Source organism: Polistes dominula, unplaced genomic scaffold (assembly GCF_049000335.1).
Source record: "Polistes dominula isolate Pdom_NZ unplaced genomic scaffold, Pdom_raw_medaka contig_77, whole genome shotgun sequence".
In the NCBI taxonomy this organism is placed as follows: Eukaryota; Metazoa; Arthropoda; class Insecta; order Hymenoptera; family Vespidae; genus Polistes; species Polistes dominula.
The window spans coordinates 5705729-5731712 of NW_028301152.1; the positions used below are offsets into that span (position 1 = coordinate 5705729).

At 32.4% G+C, this 25984-nt stretch overlaps 1 protein-coding gene across 1 annotated transcript; it reads right to left on the reverse strand.

The window, feature by feature from the left end:
- Window positions 1-337: 337 nt before the first annotated feature.
- Window positions 338-25984, reverse strand: qsm (Zona pelucida superfamily protein qsm). The gene is made up of 8 exons (XM_015316978.2): window positions 25464-25984; window positions 7384-7485; window positions 7131-7240; window positions 6043-6218; window positions 2410-2640; window positions 2176-2323; window positions 1484-1628; window positions 338-1391 (listed from the first exon to the last, which is right to left on the reverse strand). The coding sequence occupies exons 1-8, from the start codon at window positions 25528-25530 to the stop codon at window positions 1147-1149; spliced, it is 1224 nt and encodes a 407-aa protein (XP_015172464.1). The 5' UTR covers window positions 25531-25984; the 3' UTR covers window positions 338-1146.

Here is a 25984-nt window from a genome sequence, read left to right on the forward strand (position 1 = left end):
AATATTTAATTCTATATATATATATTTATTAAATCTACAAATTTTTACTCATAAATTCATGCGTGTATTTTTGATCATCTTGCCTCCTTTCCTACATTAATTCTCAATTAGCTCTTAAACAGTGAATAATTCCCTAATTCTTCAATAGTGTTAGAGCGAAATTGCGTTATAGAAGTATTGTGCATGCGGGGATTATCTGTATTTCTGTTCATCTATACTTCTTTTCATCATTGAAAAATATTGGAAATATAAATATATATAATAAAAACTAAAAAATCAATTAAGGTCAATAAAATACACAGTAAATTAGTGACAGAGAATATATCACACAGATGTGTAGTATTTAAATCGTCATATCAGCCTTCGCTTTATTTTTACTTATGTTACAGTTAAGCTATAGTTATACCGATAATAGTTAGCCATAATTATTTAATATAGTATAATAATTAAGTCATGTTAAAATATTATACCCCGTCACACGACTAGGTTTTTGGCTTTCTCCGCTCGCAAAGGCCAATTTTCTCATGACAATCAATTGTAGAGAGAATAGATCATGTAAATGTAAAAATTGTCTAAGAAAGCACAAGAAGAAATGAATAGAAGAAAATTCGGCAGTCGCAGAACGGAGAAATCTTATGAGTTTCCATTATGAGCTATATATATATATATATATGTATATATATATATACTTAAAATGAAAATTCTTCCCTTAACGCACCTTAACATCCCTTTATCACTGTCATTTAAAAGATATTTATTTTTCATTATCACATAAAATCGTATTGTATCGTTCAAGAGTACGGTATCATCGTTTGCGTTGAACTCCTATTTTCATTTTGAATATGCCCTTTCATACGATACTTTATGATATAACCCGTGTTTGCTAAAAAAACGAAATAAAAAAAAAGAGAAAGAAAAAGAAATAAAAAAGTTATTAGAGATTACACTTGTGGCTTGTAATCTCCACAACGTTTAAAACCCTTATTAATTATAAACCCTTTCATGTCTATCTCGTATGTTTTGATATAAGAAAAAAAAGAAAGAGAAAAAGTAGACATTGCACCTTAAGATTACATTTCGCTTGAAAACTTAGGTATCCCGTGTTTCGTTTTATTTACAATCAATGTGTAATATTTTCTTTCCATTTTATAGGACAGTGTAGAGAGAGGCGAGGAAGAAGATGAAAAGTCCAAAGGTCGTCGCAAAGTTAAACGATTCAGCAGCATTAGTCTCTATATCAGTGAGTTTGTATTTGAACTGTTCTCTGACCTCTTCTGCTATGACTGGTCTTTCCTCTATTCTAACCGTTGTCGGTACTGATTGTTCTTCTTCTGCGATCACTGCTCTTTCCTCGGTTCTATTCTTACCTTTTCGAATGAACTCCGATAGAACTGTACGTGAGTATCATTAGAAGAAAATGGATTTAACGAGGATCTTGAAATGATTAATTGATCGTTCTTACGTAGAGTGAAGAGTGGTTTACCTTGATCTATCATTACGTCGTCCTCGAAGTCAACCTTGATGAAGGTAGACATGGTCACCTCGAACAATTTATTCTTATCCGTGTTCGACGATGCTATTGCTCTTTTTTTCCTACCGAACCCTACTTGTCCGTTGCTGCATTCAATCTAGAACAGAAACGGTTCAATATGTAATGATGAAAATAAACCAATTTACTTTGTTGCTTCTCCTATTATTATTTCATCTTAGAAAACTGAGTGAAAAATGTCTAAATAATAAAGCTAGAAAGCTAGTTTAATCCTTTATATTTAGTCTCGTGTGATGCTACAATTACGTATCGATATATCAAAATTTGGTAATTTATTACCCAAATGTGGTGTACATCTTGTTCTATAATTTTTCTTTGGAAACCAATAAGATTATTTATAGTGATTATCAACTTTATCTTAAAATCTAGAAGTATATCTATAATTTTGGAAAATTCACAATTTATTATTAATTTGCATTTGAAGGTTGATATTTGTTGTTTTACATTTTATAAATTTGTTTATAGTCACGAAAAAATTCGATTTATAGAGGGTTAACTTTCTTTGAAAAGTTCATTGAGAATAAATATCAAAAAGAAGAAATATTTATGAAGAATTTCTTTTTTATTATATAATTAAAAAGTCTTATTATATATATTAATATTATCTTGTCTTTGTAAAAACTTACCCCTAGACATTTGTCCAAGCAAACATTAACAGTACCACGGAACTGAACATAAGTACTTTCAGGAAACTTGAAAGCACGGAACTTTGCGGTAAGAAAATCACCATTCACGGTGTTGAAATTCTCGAATAGATATGGATCCACCGAACATCTGACAGTAAATGGGTGAAGTCGTTAAACATTTTGTTTTTACATACTTTAAAACGTGACTACGAAAACAATTCATTTTATACTCACCCATTGATGATTATCGTTTCTTCTTGCGTCTTTGTGTCGGTGACTTGCATATAAGTCACCAACAATCCGTAGATCGGTGCTGACTCATTGTCCAGAAAAATCTCCATTTGTAAAGGAGTACCAGGGCTAACATTGAGTTCACCGGTAACCAAGGTTCCACCTTGTTTTACACCCACGCCTAGAATCGGAACGGGTGCCGAGACTGAGATTTCACCACGAACTTCAATGATGCTAAAACGACAGGCAAGGTCTTATTTAATTTAGATTTTATTCAAAAAATAAAAAATAAAATAATTATACTTAACATTAAAATAAAATTCATGCATTCATATTTCAATTATTATCTAAAATAAAATTAATAACATATACATATAGCAAAAAGAAAGAATAAAAATAACAAATTTTAAATTATAAGTATTAGAAATAACATTTAATAAATTATTTGTTACTACTTGATAATAATTCTAATTAAAATACCACAAATTTGTAAAATAAAATGAGCGTATTATATACCTATAAATAAAAGGAGTGATTGTAAAATTTCGTTTACGAACATTTTTATATACCTGTTTCGACAGATATCTAAAATTGACGAGTAAATGAAAATACGTATTTTGTGGTATACATTATAAAAAAATTTAAAAATAAAAGAGGTGATGAGGGAAACGGTTTTTGGTATATATTCGTATCATTCAATCAATAAAAGTAGGGCAAAAATTGCTAGAAAATAATAGTAGTGGTTTTTGCAATTTTGCGCATGAAGTTCGAAGTCTGTCATATTGGCGAATGTCCCGTAAATCTAATGTTAATAGTAAAGAAAAAAAATATTTGTACAAAAATAGACTGTTACTTATCGATGTTCATGAAACACTTTTAATGTCGTCGAATTTCTTTTAGAGAACTACCGTTCATCGCGTAAACGTGCGGAACAACGACTATTCAGACTGTAAGTCTCGATCATCAGATTCTATTGCACGAAACGACGAGCATCTGTCGGACAAGACCGTTGCGTGCATCGAGAATAGAACAAGTAGGATAAACTACCAACAGACTAGCATCTACTTTATATATAAGTTTATTTTTTATTGTTTTTTTTATTTCAATAAAATAATCGCACATGCTGTTTCTAACGTAAGTCTCAGACTGATGAAGTAACGAAAAAAATAAACAACATTGGATCAAGTCTTGCACCGGAATAATTCGATGAATTTTGCCAGATGTTGAAGAAAAAAAAAGAGAAGAATGAGTAATTTTCATCGCTCCTTGTCTAGAAACTCGCAGTCATCCGAAACGGTCGATGTTGGTAATCGTTTCGCGGTTGGACTTTCTGCTTTATCGAGATAACGACGAAGGAAGAAGAAGTACTTTCGTGTACCGTTAAGAAGAGATAAATTCGTTATCGTGTCGCGCGAGATTCCCGAAAGTCGAAACCTTACCTAAACGAGGTAATTAATGTCAGATTTCAATGGAGGATTTCAATTCTCCGGAAAAACGAATCTCTTATCGAGTTTCAGAGAAAAGTACGTTATTTTGATCGCAACAGCGGTCTACCAACTACGTCTTTGCGAAACGCTGATTATTTGACAATAAAATCCTTACGGTTTGTTTCTTAGTTACTCGTCGGAGTAACGGAGTCTTCTCAATGACGGTGGGAAAACATGTGACTATCATTAGAATTATTTTTAGGGTGGTCGAAATTATAATTAACATCGTCGTTGGAAGATGTATCAACATTTCACCTAGATTCTGGTTTAGATAGTTAGAAATGTAGTATAAATAATTATTATTAGTATAATTATTATTATTATACAAGGTGACTTCAAATGACTTTTAAATTATAAGTTTAATGACTAATTGGTTAACACATTGGTTTCATCAAGGGAGAGAATAGTGATGTATCAGCTTTTCTTATATGTGGAGAAGTTCAAAAATTTTCAAAGTCGATTTTGTTTCTTTAGATGTAACTACATATTTTTTTTCATCAAAAATCGAAAGAATATTAAGTATCAAATACTATGATAGTTGATTCAAGCCTAATAATTACCGAAATATTTTACAATAAGTTGCTTTGAAGATACAGAAAACAAGAAGAAGTAAAATTGATTTAAAAAATTTTGAAACCTATTTAACGTATAAGAAAAGTTGATACGTAATTATTGAACCCTTTCCATCTCCTTTGCCTCCTTAAAACCAAGAAATTTTTTTATCTACTATTTTTTAATTTTTTAGTAGACGCATAATTTTAAATCAATTTAAGATACGCAAGTTACACGAATCACGCTGTATATTAATAATTATAATTAAAATATTATTAGTAATATATCCATATTGAAAAAAAGTCAAACTCATCCAATAGAAAAAAACTATGAACAAAATTATCTCGCGATTAGAATTTCATAAATCATTATTCAGTACTCTTAAATTATTTCGGAGAGGAATGTTAGCAGGGTTCGGCGACCTCGACAATTCTCGCGTGTTGAAAAAAAGATTATCATTTCATCAATATCGTTAGAAGTAAAGTTCCTTTAAATAAATTATCGAGATAGCTTACAAAGCAGGCGCCCGTATCCATCTATACCTCGTACGTTATTTCCTCGTCTGAAAGCGAGCAAAAAACATTCTCATCTTTTTTAGGCACAACCGCAGGGAGTGTCTTATCCAATCACCATCGCAAAAAAAATTTTTTATAGAAATGGAATGTTTCAATTTTGTTTAAAATTCTGCACGAATCATGACGTTTTTTTAAATATACATGTACGTATATTTGATTTTTTATTATAATTATAAGAACAAATTAGCTTAATAGAATCTAATAAGATTTTTGGCTGACTTTTGACTGAACATAGACGATATGTGCATATATGTAAATTTTGTCTGTAACTATAACAATAAATTGATCAAATAAAACATAATAAATTTCTATAAATATTAAATTAGAAATTTTAGATATATTATTTACAAATTTTCAAAATGCCGATATTATTGTTATAAATATTCTAATGTGAAATATAAATGAAATTGTGTTTAACTTTTAATTTAATTTACATATCAATATATAACTAGCCAAAGCATTTGCGTTCGTATTTTCTTGTGAGTTCCTATTATCTCAAAGGATCTAGGTAAAGATCACGCGGAACGCGCCTTCGACGAGGCACTTTCCTCTTTTCCAGGACACGGAGAAAGCGAGTGATTGAGAATAGAGGTCGACGCTCTCGAACAACGCAACTCGTCCGGCAGGAAATTACGTGGGAGGACTGTGGGAAGAGATTTAAATCGAACTACTTTTCGATACAAAAGCTATTGCAATATCTTGGAAAATACGAAGACAATAAACTTCCCTGTTTCTTGAGATTTTATGTCACATATGACAAAAAAAAACCGAAAATATTCTTCAAATATAGAAGATTTCGTTGTCAGCATTGTAAGATTATTTAATTTAAAAAAAAAGAATAAAAAAACTTTCTTTTCATATTACCTAATGGTAATATTAGGAAGTGTTTTATATTCTTATTTATAAGGAAATGTTTTATATCCTTATTTATAAATCGAATAGAAGAGAAGAAGGAAATAAAAGGAAGAAAAAGAAAAAGAAAAAGAAAAAGAAAAAAAATGTGAAAAGGGCAAAGAACTCACTCCTGCTCTTGAAATCCTTCCGGAAGGACGCTCCGCCGTACCGTCGTATGATTGGTTGCGATGGCGTCTCCAGGTTGCACGACTACTTCGGTGATAACACACTTTACCGTGAAGGTGTGCTTGCTGGAATCCGCTGGCTCCTCCACTATTATCCGATGATAGTACACCTTCTGACCCTGTATATCATTATCCAGAGGTAATTTTGTTCGAATCTACTCTAGCAACGGTTAGACGTACAAGACCGTGAAGGGTGAACATGCTAGGGAGAGTAGTATACTAAAACAAGAGATTAGACTAACTGTGGAAACAATGAAAGGAGTCCATTGACAATCTTTATTTATCTCAGTCGTTAATAAATATGTGATATAACAACAGGTGATGTTACGTGTATCCACTTTCTATCATGGAGGTTCATTCACGACAGAAATAACATTTGTTAATTTCTTCTTAATTTGTTAATGATTCACACACATTAATCTTTTAAATTAACACATATTTTATATCATAAATAAAGTTCTGTGGATCTTGGTGCCAGCTATTGCAGGTTTATAACTTGTAACAATCGTTTGTGTTCTGTTGTTTTATAGATTATAATAACTGTTTATTATTATTTCTATATACGACATTTTTGTCAATACGAAATTGCAATGTAGACTTATGTTACCACACACAACCGTGTTTTTAAATTTACCACATATACAATTATATTATTAAATATATTATAAGAATTATTATTACTATTATTACAATTTTTTATTAATCTACATTGTACATTAATATATCATAACAATAATGAAATATAGATAAAAGAAAAATTATTTTTATTTAAAATTTGATTTTCATTTATATTTATAAATCTGTTTTATAAAATTGCACATGTGTTCAGTCATTTAAAAAATAAACATATCCGTGTACACTAATGCCAAAAAGAATATAAACACATTTGCTCGAATGTTTTTTTTCTTTTAATTCTAACGTATAGAATAAATATCTACATTTTGTAATAATTTTTACAATAAGTAAATGAATGATATCTACCTATATAACGATAAACTAAAATAAGATTACTAAATTTTCCTTTTACTTACCGTAACTTTATTAACGACCCTCGTGATGCCGCATCGTAGCATGTCTTGTTCTAATAACGATAATCTGAACGTGGCGACTCCATCGCTGAGTTGTGGCTTGCAGGTTGCGTCTGAAGACCGAAAGAAAAATAAACGCTCGAGATAGCAGGTAGGTAGGTAGGTAGATAGATAGTAGTAAGTTGGAAGACCTTGTTACTCGTGAAATTAATTGTCGATCCGTTAATGACGCTCCTATTTGATCGATATACATTACCTGGATAGTCCCTCAGTTGTTGAAGATATATCCTAGCTTGAGGACTACTCCTGACAATGTCAACTTCCATCGACTGCTCGGAACATCTTACTTTGCTTTGAACTAGAACAGAAGAGATTAAAGAAAGAAACACTTATAATATATAAATTTATAATAATAGAACTCTCTTTTGATTCAGTTGGTAAAAATCAACGATCTTATCATATTCGAATTATATTCATTTCATGATACCAAAGTACATTTAATTGTATGTTCGGATGATCATGGAATAGAAGGCGGGTACTAACATCGATAGAAATCGAAAGACGACCCTAAACGATCTAGAGTCATGATCTTATCCAAGTACGGAAGAAGAACTTAGCCGTACCCGATCCGCCGGTATATACTACGATAATTGCCCCATAAACTCGTGAACGTCTCGACCTTGAAAAAGCAATGGAGGCGTATTTCTCGCGTGACGTATATATCAAACGAAGCCTGCACCGACGTTTATTCGTAAAACTCGATGATGAATAGTTTCGATATAAGACAATGTCGAGATCTATCTAATATACCTATCGTAAAAACTTGATTAAAACGAACAATGCATTTTTCCTTTATACGTGCGGGAATAATATCGAAAGAGCAATTTATAAAGGTGCCAACACGATTCTTATTGTTAGACATTCTTTACGCATGTAATAAGAATACTTGGTAGGAAAGTAAAATGTATGTTATACATACATGCATATATGTATACATAAGAACGTGGGAAGCGATTTAATAGACCGTACCATCATCGGTTAATTTCATTCTCATAATATTACCTTATAAAGAGTTATATTCGCGGCAAAAAGTAGATGTTAAACCAGTTTGCAGTTATAAAGTAACGCGAATTAGCGACATTCCTTTCGAATAAATATATGTAGGTATATATGTGAGTATACAATGTAGCGAACGCGACTCGTTCGATGATTGTACGCCTTGGGCTAATTTAATTTTGATCGACCGATAAGCTAGCCGGCGAGTTCCCTTCTATTCTATTGAATGTATATAAGTACCTCTAGGTAGAGAAATATACCTACTATGGTTAGTGAGTTTTGAAAAGAAATAAAAGAAAAGAAGAAAAAAATTGAAGAATAAAAAATATGGAAGAGTAATAGATGGTTCGGAGCGCCGAAAGCTTTGATCCTAGCAACGACCTCTATATTAGTTTTATGTTTTGAAATTGAAACGAAGATTATATGAGTAATAATTAAAAAAGATTTTATGCATTTGACGATTAGAAATAAATATTGAAGAGAAAGATGGATATGAATTGAGTGTGTATTGAATTATATTTTTTTAATATCAATAGGAGAACATACATTTCCTTTTTTTTTCTCTTTCTATTGTCGTGAATATTTAATTGCGAAAGTTCCGGAAGATGTAGACTTCCAACCGAGAATAACTTGAACTTCGCTTCAGTAGGATGGATACGCACGAGAAAACAATTTCAACGATCTTCCCGTGGACACGATTCGGCATTAATCACCGAGGAAACGGTGCGAAAACGCAATATTTTCTCGAAACTGACATTGCGCATCTTCTCCGAACACCAGTCGAGATATAATTCACGTTCAGGTATCATCGTCACGAGCGCAACACGGTGTTAAGAACTCAAAGAACGTTGTTGTCCATGGCAAAGTCTCGTGGAGTTGTAGGTTTTACGAAGGAGTATTTTTTTATCGTAATACAAAGAATTCTCTATGTATTAAATGTATGCATATATATTACTCTTTTTAAGTCATTAAGTACCACGATGATTAACGAAGAAGTAGAAAAATTTGAAAAGAATAATCATTTATTGAAATACCTATTAATTAAATTCTAATTACACTTAGTGTCACGTTTAAAGGTATTCTGTACTTTAGAGACTATTTAAATTACAATATTATAAATCGCTATAAATGTACGAATATTGATTTATTACCTAATTTATCTTACATACAGTATTTTTTACGACGATGATTTTTCTTGTAATTTGGAAAAAGTCGATTTAATTGATTGATTTTATATTAGAAAATGAAATAAAAATGAAGTAGCCCTCATCGTCAAAGATATCATGGTAATCATAGTCCTCGTGTTACATGATGATAAAGGTATAAAACTATCTTCTCATCATGGTCATCCGTTAGAGATGTATGGAGTAGTACGTGTGAAGGTACATAAAGTTCGAGATTCATGGTCTTCCGGGAGCCTTTACTGAAGATACTTTAAAGAATCATATTGTTGAGAGATACTCTTATCTATTCCAACAATTAGTCTGTCACTTCGTTAAGGGAAATATACTACGAAAGGATACTCAACGTTCTATCCAGTGATCTATTATGAAAAACAAACTTGATTTTTTTTTTATTAAATATACCTTATTTGACAAACCATTACATTTTGACAATCAATCGATTTCATAGTCAAAAATAATATTAACGTGGACAATTATTTTTCATAGTTGGATTAGCTCTTATACAGCTCTTGGCAAGTCTCTTCAATCTATGTAAATTCGTATCTAGGTACTTACTTATTCATATTTATATTTATATATATATATATATATATATATATATATATATATACGTACATACGTCAGTTCTTGTAGGATCGATTTTGCGACGTCACGATCTCTTAACGAGACTAGCAATAAAATCCCTCCTTATTTCTTTCCGTTGGTCGTTGATAAACCATCGTTAAGATTTTAACTGACAATAGTGTCAAGCACGTACTATATAAGGTATCAATAGAAGTTAAGAATACCTCACTCTCGTAAATATGAAAATAAGAAAAAGAAATAATAAATGAAAGAATTTGATTTGTGATACGATCGATAAGTATATATTCTTTAGATATTACATACATACATATCTAAATAGATATAACTATACATATGTAAATAGGTAGTATGTTATTGTGATGAAGCCACATGATGGGTATCCGCATATCTCTTTGATACGACTATAAATTCACTATCCGTTAAAATGCATTGAAATCACTGTCTGTTCAAATGCATTGAAATCACCAGATCGTTTTACAATTGCTATCTCATGTGAACACTATATCCCTCTTCTTGAATATATTTCCTTTGTCTTCTTCTATCTTTTTGCCTCTCGTCTTTCGTTGGTAGCACCTTTGACTCCTTCGGTATTCTCCTATGATATTAAAGCTATAAGACTAGAACTCTCGGTTTTGGTTTTTCGCGTGCATCAACGCGTTTTATGCGCGCGTAAGTCTCGTCACTCGAAGTCCGTAGTCGGTTAATGCGTAAATTACGTGACCGCACAGCATGTCGCTTTTAAACATCCTTACACCGTGCCGCACGTCGGTATCCTACTCTTTTCCATTAGCGAGACTAAGCGTTTTCTAAGGTAGCACTAGAGATTTCTATCCTTGCGAACCTGATGTTACGTGATTCTAAATCATCTCTCTAACTTTCTCACCTTCCTTCCTTCACCCTATTCTCTTCTCTTTTTCTTTTTTTTTATATATATCTTTCCTGTTTATTATCCCGTATTTTCTCTAATTATAAGTTCTGATATTCTTAGCTCTTTTATCTTTACTCTTCATCTCATCGTGATTTTTATTCTCTTTGGTTATAAGAATTTTATTCTCTATAATGCAAATATTGTTTGGAGACGAAAAATTGTTTCGGAACAAAAGTATCTTACTATTCTTATGAGAAAAAATATATATGTTCTGATTAAAAAAAAATCAAAATTCACCTTAAAATCTTTCATTGAGTAAAAAACATTAAATGACATAATATTTTTTTTTTTAAATCAGATAATTCATATTTGAACAATTTTTCCCTAAAATTCTCTGTTTTTCAAATAAACATATGAAATTATATATTCTGAACATCCTGTATATATTATAATATAAAAAACATTTGGAATTTTGTATTTTAATTTACAAATAATTGAATAGTAATTAAATAAATAGGATTTAAAAAATACAGAAATATTTATAATGTAGTTATATTTAAATGTATGACTTTATGATGATAATTTATCGTCAGAGATGGTCTGTTTCAAAATTCGTTGATTGGTATAAAGAGAGCGAGGGAGAAACATAAAAAAAAGTTGAAAAAAGCGTTTTTACACTTGCATATCAAGCAATCTTGAAGAGTAATAATTAAACATATTTACAGCGATTTTTAGAGTATGAAGTGTGTATGACTTCAAAGTTTCAGAGCGTTTTGAAGGGTTAAATGCTTATAATTATGATAAATAATTTACAAAAACATCTGAGTAACGATATACACTATAGGATCTATTTAAGAATCTTTGAAAGTTCACAAATCTTGTCAGTTAATCATCGATTCTACATACTTGTCAATTGGAAAGTTTCGATTTTACAATGTGAACGATTTTTGGTTCTATAATAAAGATTGTATGTTTTATTTCTGATTTTGTAAATGTATATTTACATCTGGATATGTATGAAAAAGGAGAAAATTATTTTTAGACTATAATCTTTCTTTCCCTTTTTATCTGTTCCTGTACAGACAGTGAATTAGTAGTAAGAAGTTGAAATTGTACTTAGTCAAGAAAAATAATAATCGTTCTCGAAGGAAGCTAAGGAGTTAAAGGCGACTAAGAAACGGCGGCATCTGAACTTCTCCTGATGTTCGTAGAAGGCCTTTGACCCTACTTTTCTTCATCCTTTCGTTCCTTCTCTTCTTTTCTTATTTTTCTTTGCTACATTAACCAGGTTCTTCGTTTCTTTCTCTACATTCCTTTTCCCACTTTTGCAAAGAGTAAAATATCACAATTCTACGATAAACAAAAGTTGAAAAAAAATGTATCCTATAAATTCTTACTCATTTCAATTAGGTATTAAAAGCGTATAACACGTAAATTAGAAGTTTAGTACGGCGGTTTGGTTCAAAGAATAAGAGTTTGAAATCATAGAATCTAAGCTTCCGCATATATTTTAAATCTCGACTCGGTTCGAATGTTTTACGAGCTAGAAACAACACGCGAGTGACAAAACGAAGTATGAGATGTTTTATTGACCAAACAAAAAATATTTCGCTACCGATAATAATAAAATTCTGCCACTACAACGAGTAATAATAGACACAGACTTGAGCAAGAGAAATTGAGAATGCGAATCATAGATTTGATGTATATGATCATAGAGGAAAGGAACCGATTCATAATGAAAATATTCACGATTTTATGATCCAATAGTTAAAAATCTGATTCAATTTTCTTCCTTTATAATCATCTTAACGAGATATACTTTAAAGAGATTGAAAATTAAAGACGATAATGTGATTAATATTCGAAACGCGATGCTAACGTACGCTGGGTAACTGTACTAAAAAGATTCATGCAGACCACGTTAAGAAGGTAGACAGTTAATTTATACTCGGAAGTATGAAATTTGTGATACTTCATGGCATTTGCATCACTTTTTAAATCGATATAAATTTTAATGGTCACTCTATACATCATTATTTTTAACAAGATAGAAGTTTCTAATACGACTATTATTCGAATGAAGTCATTCTTATCATGAACAATCATATTGTTTGATCTAAACCACGTTAATGAAAATGAGAAATGGAGAGAAAAATTACATAGATAGATAGGTGGGACCCCCGTCTTCGAAATTACAGACTGGATGATCGTAATTACAATGAACGTCACTTTAATTTCTATCAAGTGTTCTAACGGAGTTCAGATTTCGATGCACGAGACCGCCCTCCCTTCGTGTAAATCACACAGCATCGACTAAATTCTCTCAACGTCTGTAGAGATTCTAAGAGAAAAGGAAGAGGAGGAGCAAGAGTGGAAAGAACGAAGTTCGTGAACGAAGCAAAGAATCAAGACACGTTGTGGTATTCGTGTAGGTTCAAGGTACGAGTACCGTTATAAACGATATATCGGTATCCTTTCTTGTATTTTATGCATCGAACTCGCAGGACGGAATAAGCGAGTCTCGAACGAATGGATTTAACTTTGATCAAGGACGATGATCGTACTATCGATCCATCCTCTACTATGCACACGTCTGATCGTTATTCCTTTATGACCTAATACCTACGTTTTTAAACGATATGGGCGTTAACGGAAGAAGAAAGTCGATTAGGTTGATTCTTGTATGATGCAAAAGAAAGTTACCTGGACGAAACGTAAATGGAATAGCACGTTGCCGCTGCCAAGAGATCGAACGTGTAGGCAAACTACTCTATTTGTGTTTCAGGGTTAACGATTAGAGTACATAGATATCTTTAAGGCGGCCGATAATCTGCTATCAGAGTTAGGCACTAGACCGAGGAAACGATATAACAGGACTGAAAGTTCTTAATCGATGTGAATATCGAAAGGAAGTCTTTGGATAGTGATAAAAGAGAAGTTGGGGAGGTTGCTCAGAGCTTTCGTAACGGTGATTTCATTCCGGTTGCGGATTTACACGTACTAGCCAGTATGCGTCGATTACAAGGGCTGCTAGTGATAAATCACTGATCATCGTAGATCCCAAGAGTAGGGTCGACGATTCTGTCGATCGCACGAGCTCGGAAACACATCGAGAATTCTTCTTTTTCATTTTATCTCATCCTTCTTTCTATCTCTCTCTTTTTCTTTCTTTTTCTCGAAGTATCCGTTTATGGTTGTCGGACGATCGCGTAGGATCGGTACACGCAGGACGATGAGGCACGTACGCGATGGATATCTTTCTGGTACCTTCCTGCTACCTTCCTGCTACCATCTTGCCAACTTCCTGGTATTAAGTCGCGATCTTTATGCAACGAGAACTCCGATAATACGAACGGAAGCGAATAAGAATATTTGCTTCTTCGATGAAAGCTTCGTTCGAAGTTAAAATGCCGTCGTCAGTCTAAGGAGAAGAAGGCCTTGGTAATAGTTAGAGTCACGAGCTGACACCATAATTATCTGTTTTATTCTAAATAATCTGTCTTATAGTATTTATTATACGTACTCTTTATTTTTTTTAAATTAATTTTTAATTTTAATTCTTTTATAAATAATTTATTACAATATACTTCTTTAGTTATAGCCTTGATAATGTTTATTTAAATATTTTTTTTGCAATTTTATCCTATTTTTAAACTATCTAAATTCGATAAGAAAACAATAAATCTATAACATGCTAACACATAGTTTAATAGTTATTCCAATTCTAATATCCATTCCAAATAAAGCGAGTTACGTGTCGATCGCAAGAAAGAGATTCTATCGATCAGTTGTATCGTAGGAAAGACTTACAGCGCGATGTAATCGATCAGACGAGATGACTACAAATCGTTAGAGAAAGATTTCCTTTAAAAGGGCGGTAGAGCCCTTGGAATTCGGCCGCTACTGTTGCTTTCTGTCGACTGTAATCGATAGCACGGAAGCGATCGATCGTGAGTCACATACCAACGCATACACATGACACGCATTATGTTGGAAGTCTTGTATGTGTGTATGTATATACGCGCGCGCGCACTAAAGGCAAAAGGGAGGAATCCTAGAAACATCCAGGAAACGAAGATTCTTTTTGGTTAAATGGTATATTAAAGAAAATCTTTCTAAACTTTCCGATACCGTAAGATCGTTGCCAATTTAATACCTAGTTTTCACGTAAATTACACACTTACGATCCTGTTGGAATAAGCATAGTCCGTACTATTCACGCTTCAGCTTCGATCGATTATGTTTATCTTTACAGCCACCATCGTTTCGTCGTCTTAGCCGCCGTTAACGATGTACAGTGAATTCTCTTCAAAGAGAAAAGCAAAGAACAAGTTTAGCATACAAGCTTATATATACACAGTGGGACAATGTTTATCTACCATTTTGAAACTTGTACTGTGTTTTTTAATGTACAGGAATTTTATTTACAATATTGATCAATGAAGGATTCATGTTTGCCATTTATCATAATACACAGTATATGTAAGATGAAATAACGTTTATCTACCATTTTGAAACGTATACTGTGTTTTTCAATATATTTTACATTAACTCTATTAGCAATATTGATAAATTAAAAATATATACTTACCATTTATTACAATATAAAGAAAAGAAATCCTTTTTAAATGTTTACAAATATTATTTTTTAAATTTTGATTTTGATAGAACATTGATAATTACGAAGAATTAATGATAACCTGTTATTACTAGGTATGAATTCTAAGCAAGACTATTTAATAAATAGGACAGAAAATATTGAAGTGATACGAATCTTCAGAAACTATTATACATCAAAGAATATATCAGCAGTCATGCATATACGCATTAAGCTGAATATGTGAAGAGCCGCAATTGAGAGGAAAGACATTTGAAAGGGTTTCTTTTTGATATTGTGATAAATAGCAAACATACATCTTTAATTTACCAATATTATGAATAGAATTCATGTAGATTGAAAAGTATAGTACAAGTTTCAAAATGGTAGATGAACATCTTCCAATACTGCATATATAATATATCTACTCAATAAACAAATATAATTTAGTATAATTTAACAGGTGTTTAATAAATTAATATGTTATAGTTTTTAAAATAAAATATTCGATATATATATGTAGATTAAAATAAATATATTTTTAAATAATATCATTATTATAATTTTGGTACATTTAAATGTATCTATGTTATCGGAATGTTATATTGAGAGAGAAAAACAAATATTTTCAAAGTGAATCGTGACCAATTTAAGAAAATTGCCGATTCAGAGAACAGACACGTTAGAAAGGATTCCTACTATTTGAAAGGAAAGTTGTTCGAAGATGTCTCGCGCTTATCCAAAAGGGGCTATGAATAATTCATGATGAGTTGGACTTCGCACGAGAGAAACGTTTCCCTGCTTACCGTTATGTATACGTTTTTTTTGGTAATCTCAATTGAATCGGCATTTACTAATTATTTAAATAATTTTACGCATTGACGGTTAATAAAGCATTCGCACGCATTTTTACTTTATAACTTCTCTTTCTCTCTTTATTTTTTTTCTTCTTTCTCTGTTTTATTTTTTTTCGAGTCACATTCCTCAAATACTATTTACCGATCACGACGAGCCTCGGGTAATTTACCTTTCCTGTTTCATTTTTTGCCCTTCCTATAAATGGGATAAAGAAGAATTACAAACTTCACATAATTGAACAAAGTGGAACAAGCATGTTATAAGCAAGTATGTGGACTATTTCTAAAAATGCTAATCTTTTTATATGGTAATAAAATAATGTAAAAAGTGGTCCCAGAAGTTAAAGAATATTATTAGATACTATTTTAAATTTAAAACCACGATCTGCTTTTTTATCATGATACTATAAAAATGGTGACATCTAGTTTTAAAATAAGTCGTTGATTAATATTATTTCCCGAAAGATATTAGATTTATCAACAACTAATGTGTATATTGAATTTATACCGTTAACATTGAATGTAGAATTGTATTTAAAAATTATAAATTGATCATTTGACCAGTCGAGGTTCATTTAATGTGAAAAATATCTATTTTCTGATTCATTGATTCCTAATTGTTTTTAGCGGAAAAGAATTTTATAAATTATTTCGTAATTTATACAACGGAACTCATTGATCGAGAAGAAAAAAGATATCTTTTCAAATTTTGTTCTTGAGATATCGAATCAGATGAACTTATCTCTAAATAAAACTTCCGGGATACTTCTTTGTTATCCAAACTTGTTACTCCCAAGACCTAAAGCACAGAATATATTTTCCAGAGGATACTCTCGTTCTTATCTACGATCATAGGATTTAATTGTTTCCTTGAGTGCGTCCTTTCCTTCGAGATTCTTGGACAGCTCTAGAAGAACGAGCTGGGTTTAGAATTTAAAACGTTCTTCGGTCATTAAGCCGTCCGGTATCGTCCTCTCGTACGTGATCGTTCAACCTAAACTCGAATAAATTAGTGTTGCGATGGATCGATACTCTAACTATTCCGATTGCTATCTCGATCATGCACATGATCATACATACATATGTACATAAGGATTTAATAACATACTTGCACCGTTTTGATTGCACACTATTTCCTTTTACTTCACATAAATTTCACCCATCACAGAGTTCAATCAGACAAAACAGAAAGAACCTAATCATATGGAAACACTTTCACTTTCTGTTCCAAAAGGAGAAATGAAAGATCAACGTATCATACTTTTCTATATTATTTCATTTACTGATCAACAGCAGTTAAAGCAATAAAATCATAGTAGCAGTAGTATAAAATAGCAAAAAACAAAAGACAACTGAATATGTTTATAAGATCAATAAAAATAATGTAACAAGAGTTATCACATACAAAGAATTTAACAAATACCTGTCAAACCTGACACCAAACAGAGATACAAACTATTCATTGCTCAAGGTTATAAGAAAATTAAAGAAATCAATAGTACTAACTATAGCATTAAGAAAACCGGATGGTTATTCGATAAGTAATTTTTTGGAACAAGCTTCAACATTTATAGAATATTTACATTAATGCTTCCAACCAATCACCATGATAACAGGTGTAACATTAACGCCAACATTAACATATAGGAGTACGATCGTTATAAAAGATAGCGCGAAACGTCTCGTTAGTCTAGATAATATTAATCTTATTTAAAAAGTAATTGAAAATCTCTTAACGATAGTCCAGAAATAAAGAGAAAAAATCACGCAAGTCTGTCGTAAATCTGTTTTATGAACGGAAGGATTCGTCTAAGTTTTCCGGTACCAAACATTCTTTCTTCTTTCTCTTCGTAAAAACGAGTGAGAACGATCGACGATGAGAATAATTACCGGTAATAAAATTAAATGCTGGAGTAGTATCGAGCTTATCATACATACGTTATAGTTTGAATGCACGATTATGATTTTGTCAGATCCATGAAACGTAGAAAACTACTTTCATATTGCCTTCTCTGCCTTCCTCTGTAAGTTAGCATGTAAGTGTTCAGTATATAGACTGACAAGCATGCCTCCGTACTTGTTTCCTTCTATCTAACATAGTAGTATACACAGAGTGTAGATCGTATAAATCAAGATTGTTATCAGTGGTAAAAAGAAAAGTGCCATAATTTCTCGTTAATCCGTTTTCGAAGAGACGACTGAGGTAGACTTTCGAAGGGTAAAGGGTAAACGAGTTCGGAGTAACTTCTTTTGGTATCTTCTTTGTGTCAGTCGGATGGACTTTACTACTTCCTCTCAACACGATCTTGTAAACCTACCGCGTTGCCAATAATTTCTTGTTAATTCGCGCTCTTACCACCCATCGATGTATCTATATATGTAAGTACATGCTAGATGTATGCTACCTATGTAGGGTACTTTACATGTATGTACTACGTTAAGTACTTCTCAGCGTGAGTCTATTCGTATTTTCTACGAAAAACAATTCAACAAAATGATTCCTTGAAATAGACTTACTTCCCTCTTTCTCTTTGTCGTCTTCGTCGTCCTACTCCTTCTTTCTCGTCGTCAACTCTTTTTATGGCCGATAATTGTGGCTCGTAATTTATCGTCCTGCGAAATTGCCACAGTGGCAAATCGAGGGACTTCGAAATAGTCCATCGTAAAGTCGAGCAACCAACTACAATCGATGGATGAATAGCCGAGGGACAATTATTTTTCAAGGAAGGAAACGATCATAAGCTTTCTCACGCGCCTTATGAGCTTTCCTAATGAATCGGGAATGATCGGTGTGTTCCAACTACCTTACGTACCTATTATCGAACTAACCGTTGCTAATTTCTTCGTAGAAGTCCGAGTCTCACGGTGATGAGAGACGGTTAATTACGAGGGTACATAATTTAACTTATGATATCTGTCGGATAAAGTTCGTCAAAATAATGTGAGAAATTTTTTATTACATTTATATATGTATTTTATTTTCCCTTTTTTTTCTTAAGATACTAACGTATAAGAAAAGATTATAAAAAATGGATTACAAAAGAAAAGATAAGAAAAGAAATATGTTTAAGTCAGTTCAGTGTACAAGAAATCGTCGTTGGGGCTCTCTCTCCGAGTATTCTTCGCCTGTGCACGCATCGACGATAACGCGTGTGCTCGGTGACACGCGTGCTCACGAGTGGTTCGACCGGTATCCGCCATATTTGGATGGACCTTGCGCGTATATAGGAAAATGTTCGACGTCGGTGAGAAATACGTTGAATCTTTTAAACGACCCTTGCTAACAAAAATAATTCTTCGATTGTTTTAAATTTTCTTTATCATCGATTAAATCTTTGATAAATGAAACTATATTTTTTTAAAAACTTTATTATTATTATTTTTATTGTTATAATTAAAGTAACAAAACTTCGTTTTTTTTGTTTTGATTTTTAAATACTCGTCACGGTGTTAAGAAGAAATACGACGGTATACAAATAACAGTGTATCTAATATTTGCTGGATCACGTAATGGTATAAGAGACTCGTTAAAGAAGCAACGAGGAACTGTCGATCGTAAGGCTCGTGGGCTGGGTCGCCATTCACAAGATCCAGGCGCAGAAGCAACGTGTCAGGGTTCACGAACCATTCATATTTTTTTCTTTTCACTCTTCGATCACGTTCATGTAACTGTACGCAAGTTGTTCGATCGTTCATCGGCGAGAATACCGACGTTTTTTGTTGGCATCGTATGTTCGAGACCGTCGAGTTTATTTTCAAAAAACTTTAGATACTATATGACTTCCATAGATGATAATATTTCTCTTTTTTTCTATGCAATATTTTTTGCAATTTTTCTAATGTTTCGATCAGGTTTTCAGCTCGTGTAATTCAGAGATAAAGAAAATTGAATAAAACATTTATTAGAGCATTAAAACGATCTTATTTTCTTCATAATTCGGTATGTTATGTTCGGTAAACTTTCGATCGTTTCATCGAAAATCAGACTTCCCGTTTGTTTGGCCTTTTACCCAGTCTCCCTATTGCTGTCTTTCTTCTCCTGGTTCACGCGTGCGCGCTGTTCAATGTCCGTGCAGATTGGCAACCGGTTTTTCTATGGCCTCTCCCAACCGATTCCTCACTCCCACCCTCACTCCTACTTCTGATTCCCATACCCAAGACTCTTTGCCTTTTTCGTCCCCACTCGTTCTTGAGTTTTAACAGTGCTGTAACGCCCCGACATCTTCTTTACCTTTCTTTTTCTTTTCTTATTCGCTACTGATGTCTATTCTCCTATGATTACGTGCAAATCTTTCTATTGTATAGAATACATCGTCTCTCATAAAATAATACTTCCTTTTCTATCATCGTATTTTTACTAATTTATAAAAATTGTTATCAAATGGACATGTAAATAAGAGAATTATTATAAATTTAAATAACTATGTTGCATTTTTTTTACGATCGGAAATTATTCTGCTTTTATCTCATTTAATATACTTTGTTGAATAAAAAATGATTACTTCATATGTATTTTACATGTCACATCATACACGTTTGTAAAACTAGTGGGTTTGTAAGAGTGTATATGTATGCATGTGGGTGCACGTATAATCGGATTTGATCGTGGTCGTTATCTCCCACGGTGGCCTTTACTACGAACATTCTCTAGCAGGCACTTTCGATCTTGCCGATCTTGGTTGCACGATCTCTCATTCGCGTTCCAGGCCCACGCGCCTGACCACTTTTGATTCACTTTTCTACGAACATATATTATATATGTATGTATGTATTTATGTACGTATTACGATTTTGAATTTTACTGTATACTCTTGGTTGATTTCTATACATGTTTGAGTCTGAATCATAATTCAAAGCTGAATTCTATTTCTGCTGATTTTATAATTGGTATGTGATGTTACGGTCGATAAATTTTTTAACGATCCAATTATTTCGCTCAATGTAATATTAGAATTGTTTGTAAACTAACATGAAACAGATTAAATTAATATAAATTTAATTTAACGCATAATGAAAATATTTCGCTATTGTTTTATAAATAAAAAGAGATGTTACTTATATAAAGTTGATTGAAAATCATAGTTGACGTATGCCATATTTTAAGCACGAGTGCTTGCGGTGACTAGCAATCAGTAATCAAATATTGTGTGCGGTTCAATATCCTTGCAATTTTTTACTCCATCTTCACCATCGTTCCGGAAAAACGTTAGATATTGATGATACCTACTACTATTCGATCAGAAATTTTACGCGAATCTAATAAAAGTGCCGTTAAAATTTGCCAGTAACATGTTCATTCCTGTCATAAAGCTTTCTTTTTCTATTTCAAGTACAAATCGATTCGTGCTTCTTGACGAAATGAATAGAGGAAGAATGAAAATGGCGTGTTTCTAAAACTTTATGATTCAATGAAGCAATGGGATTCAATAAAATTGCGGTAAAACGGTAAGTACGATGAAATACCATTTTTAGAAATGATGATATTGATGTATGTATATACATTTAAAAACGTATATGTGTATATGAGTGTAAGTATAAGTGAGATAAGAGGAAATATATATATATATATATATATATATATATATATATATATATATATGTGTGTGTGTGTGTATAATTATATTAAAATATAAATATGTGTTAAACCTTCGAGATTAAAGATGACACTCTTATTAAAATTATACTTATATAAATATATATTGAACTTTCGCTAAAAAAAAATGTTAGAATAATTTACCAAGAATAATAGCAAGTTGATACAGCTAATTCTCAGCAGTTGATTTCGATATTCCTAACATTTCAACAATCTTTCGCGTGATGCAACGAAGATTACGTTCAATTAGATTGGAAAGAGATTTGATCTTTATCAATCATGATAGGTTTGCTATAACGTTTATTGTCGGTGAATCTAAATTCACCATTATGAAACCTTTTAAACGATCTTGGCACCATTTTTTTATTCGCAATGCAATCATACTGTATGTCAGACATCCTTTCTATTGTTTGTACACATTTTTACTGATGCAAAAATAAACAGGCATAATATTAAGTAAATATATTTTAAATTTATTTTAAAGATCTTCTTGTGATTTAGAAAAGCCTGCTAAATAATTAAAAATATATCTTCTTAATAAAGATTTTTTTAAATATTAATAAACTTCTTGACAATTAAGCAGTCATTTAACATTTTTTGTTTGTTTCTCATTATCGACGATGATGAGAGTCAAGTAATACTTCGTGAAAGAAATATATATAATTACTAAATAATAAATTTAAGTATTAAATAAAATTTAGAAAATAAAATAGCTGCTATACCGATATATATATTTCTTCGTAACAGCATTGTTCCGTTTCTTTTGTAAGTCCACGAGCCATTGTTTTTTTTGCAAACATATCGGAGGTCAAAGTAGGGTAGACAATTACGTAAACAAATAGATCAACTAATGTCATATCAGAAATTAATACATATGCAAGTTTAAGAACGTCATAACATCATAGCACCCACTGTCATAAATTTTCTATTCAAAAGATTTTTCTTTTCATAATAATTATTATTAGGTTGTCAAGTACGAAATGGGGCAAAATCGAATTCAATTATGTGCATTTTTTGCCCCATATCATACTTGATAACCTAATAATTTGATTTAGGATAGAGATTTATTGAAATTTTTATTTTGAAAAAATTAACTTACTTCTTAGGTAACTAGTTAGATAGCACTGGGATATATCATCGAAAGTGAATAGGTCGATTCGTATTTCTTCTTTAGATAGTTCCCGACGAGACTACCGTACGAGTTTCTAGTATGCTTATGCACAGATAATTAATAGCAAGACGAATGGGATTTAACGGGAGGAGAATAATCGTCGTTAGTAGCCACTTAAAATCCCTTGAGATCCGCGAATACCTGAAAGAAGAACGGCGGAGGGTGAAACGACTGGACGCGTCGTGAAACTTCTGTAGTGTGGAACTTCAAGCGTGGAAGATTACTTTCCTGTTCACCTTCCCTTTCTTTCCCACTGCTTTTTAGTTCGGTTTTCTATTCGAGCTCTATTATTAGCCATTTTAGAGAATCGAAGACACAATTTAACGAGTTCTTTTCTCAGTAGGATTCAACTTACTTCGATCTTGCCGTAATTACTAGGCTGTCTCGAACGAATGTCCTTGAACATAAACATCCTATCTTCGTTTTTCTTTCACTCGCTACCAAGTGTCTAGCAATTGCGACTCTCTTCGGAGAATATCTGTTACGATAGCAAATGGTTCTCAATTTTTCTAATAATAATTTAAGAACAATGCGTTTTATTTGAAATGATATTTACAAATATCGAATAACAAAATAATTTGTTATTTGTTTTCTGATGTCCTTTGATGTGCTCCCTGATTCTTTGATTATTCAAATTTTTATTTACCTCACTTGGTATCGCTTATTCCAATCATTTGAATTCGTGTTAATAAAAGATCGATACTTTATAACAGAGGATACGATTATATAGATTTAAGTGCTCACTTACTTACATTGATTGAATTTTTTTTGTTTAAACATATGTATATCTATATAGATAAATCGTGGACGATCGAGTTGAGCATAATATCCTGTGTATACAAAGATGAGATTAGCGTGAATGCGAGGGAAATCGATTAGGATCGATTCTCCAAGCGTATTCCATTAACGATATGGCATCAAAAGGGGAAGTAATCTCTCTTATAGTTGAAGATAGAGCTCGATTTACCCTTCTCTTCCTTCTTTCATTTTTCCCATTTGAATTTTTCACGCTTGTCTATGCACCTCTACTTCTGTGAGCGTAGTGGAAAGAAGGAATAACATTTGTGCAAATAATCCTTTCGTATACGCTCGAAAGCGTCGACGGCCATGCGAGGACTACGTCATCGCGTGATTCATCGACGTATAATTCTTATCCTTACCAAGTACGAATCAACGTTCTTATATACGTGAATCCCTTCGTATATTATAATAAATATGTACGTCTTGGTTTTTCACGCATCTTATACAACTTTCAGTACCTATGAGTTCTCTTATTTCTTTTTATATTTCTCTCTTATTCGAAAGGGTACTCTGAATTAATTCGCATTGTATTTATTCGATGTGCGTGCAACAGAGTAACGCTCTTGTTAAAGTCAATTAATGAGATTGAGAAAATAATCGACAACGTATACTCTCAGTAAATGTAATTTGGAACACGTTGTTCCTATATATATGTACGTTCAATACGATGAATTTAATAAACTTATGTGGAAGAAGAAGAAGAAGAGATTATGCATACGAATGATCGTCAGTATTAAACCGTTCATGTTATGGAGTATATACGTTTTAATAGCATATCCTCTTCTCCCATAGCGAATGGTTAAAACGTATAGTCGCAGTCGCATCCATTGTTCCATAGGCAAGCGCGATATCTTCGTGCACACGGTGCACACACCATCGAGGAAAAAGGGGTGACCGGCGTGTGCTCGACGTAAACATAAATTATTCCATATATACTTGAAATGTGTGTGTGTGTGTGTGAATGTGTGTGAATGTATGTACAATGATCTACGAAGCATTCGTTCTTCATTCTAGAAATCCTACGTTATTTTTCTAAACGTTAATATTATAAATTATTCAAATTATGCCTAAACGATTATTGCAACTTATAAATATGTAAACACAATTTCATTCTAAAATAGATTATCCGTAAAAAAAAATATAATTTAAATAGATAATATATAGAACAAATTAGCCTTGAAAGATAATGAACGTTCAAATTACTATTAACCTGACGTAACACATTGCAATAGACACGATCTAGGACACTCGTTATATCGGTGAGTTTATTTTTCGAAGAGTATAAGTTGGATCTCTCTGTTATTTTCTCTTTCGCTTTAAAATCGAACTTGACGAGTTTCTTTCGTAAAAGAACGTAGCAAGGAAATGCAACGAACGAAGGTGATCCCGACGAGAGTAAGAGTGCGGAACTTAATGGTAAATCATTTTTATTCTACTTCCTTCGTATTTCCTTTGTTTTTCCCTTATATATTTTCTTTCAAGAACAAAGAAATGCGTATAAAAAAAGTTGCACATTTAAGCGAAAGAAAATGTATTATTCTATCTTCAACTTTGTATAAATCGAATTATTAAATTTTTATATAAAAAGAATAAAACAAAATAATAATAATTTATTGCTCACCGTTGGCGCGTGTAATCGTGATGATAAATATCCAGACGAGAAGGAAATACCAGAGACGGTCGGCCATGTCCACTTTTCGTGATGTTCCACTCTCGTAAAGAAGAATATTCAAATTTTGTAAGGAAATAAAAAAGATATAATAGAGGAGAGTAGGATTAAGGAAGAGGAAGAGAGGATAGGGGAAAGGAAAAGGAAAAGGAAAAGGAGGAGGATGTTTTCGTCTAGTCTCGACGTATTCTCATCTAGACGTTGGTTGTCTGCTTTCTTCAAGGACGAGACGACTTTTCTCACCCGTTCCTAAGCGTCCTCGCTGAGAAAGTACGTGCACGCACGCAATAAGAAAGAAAGAGAAAGAGAAAGAGAGAGAGAGAGACGACAAGGTAAGGTTATAAACACACAGGAAAGTAGCGGAGGGGAATCGATGATGGAACGCGAAAGAAAAGAACAAACGAAGAACTTCTCGTGTCGAGCAAGAAGATGCTCTCTGTACGAGGCCGCGAGAGACACTGACGGGCCCGAGC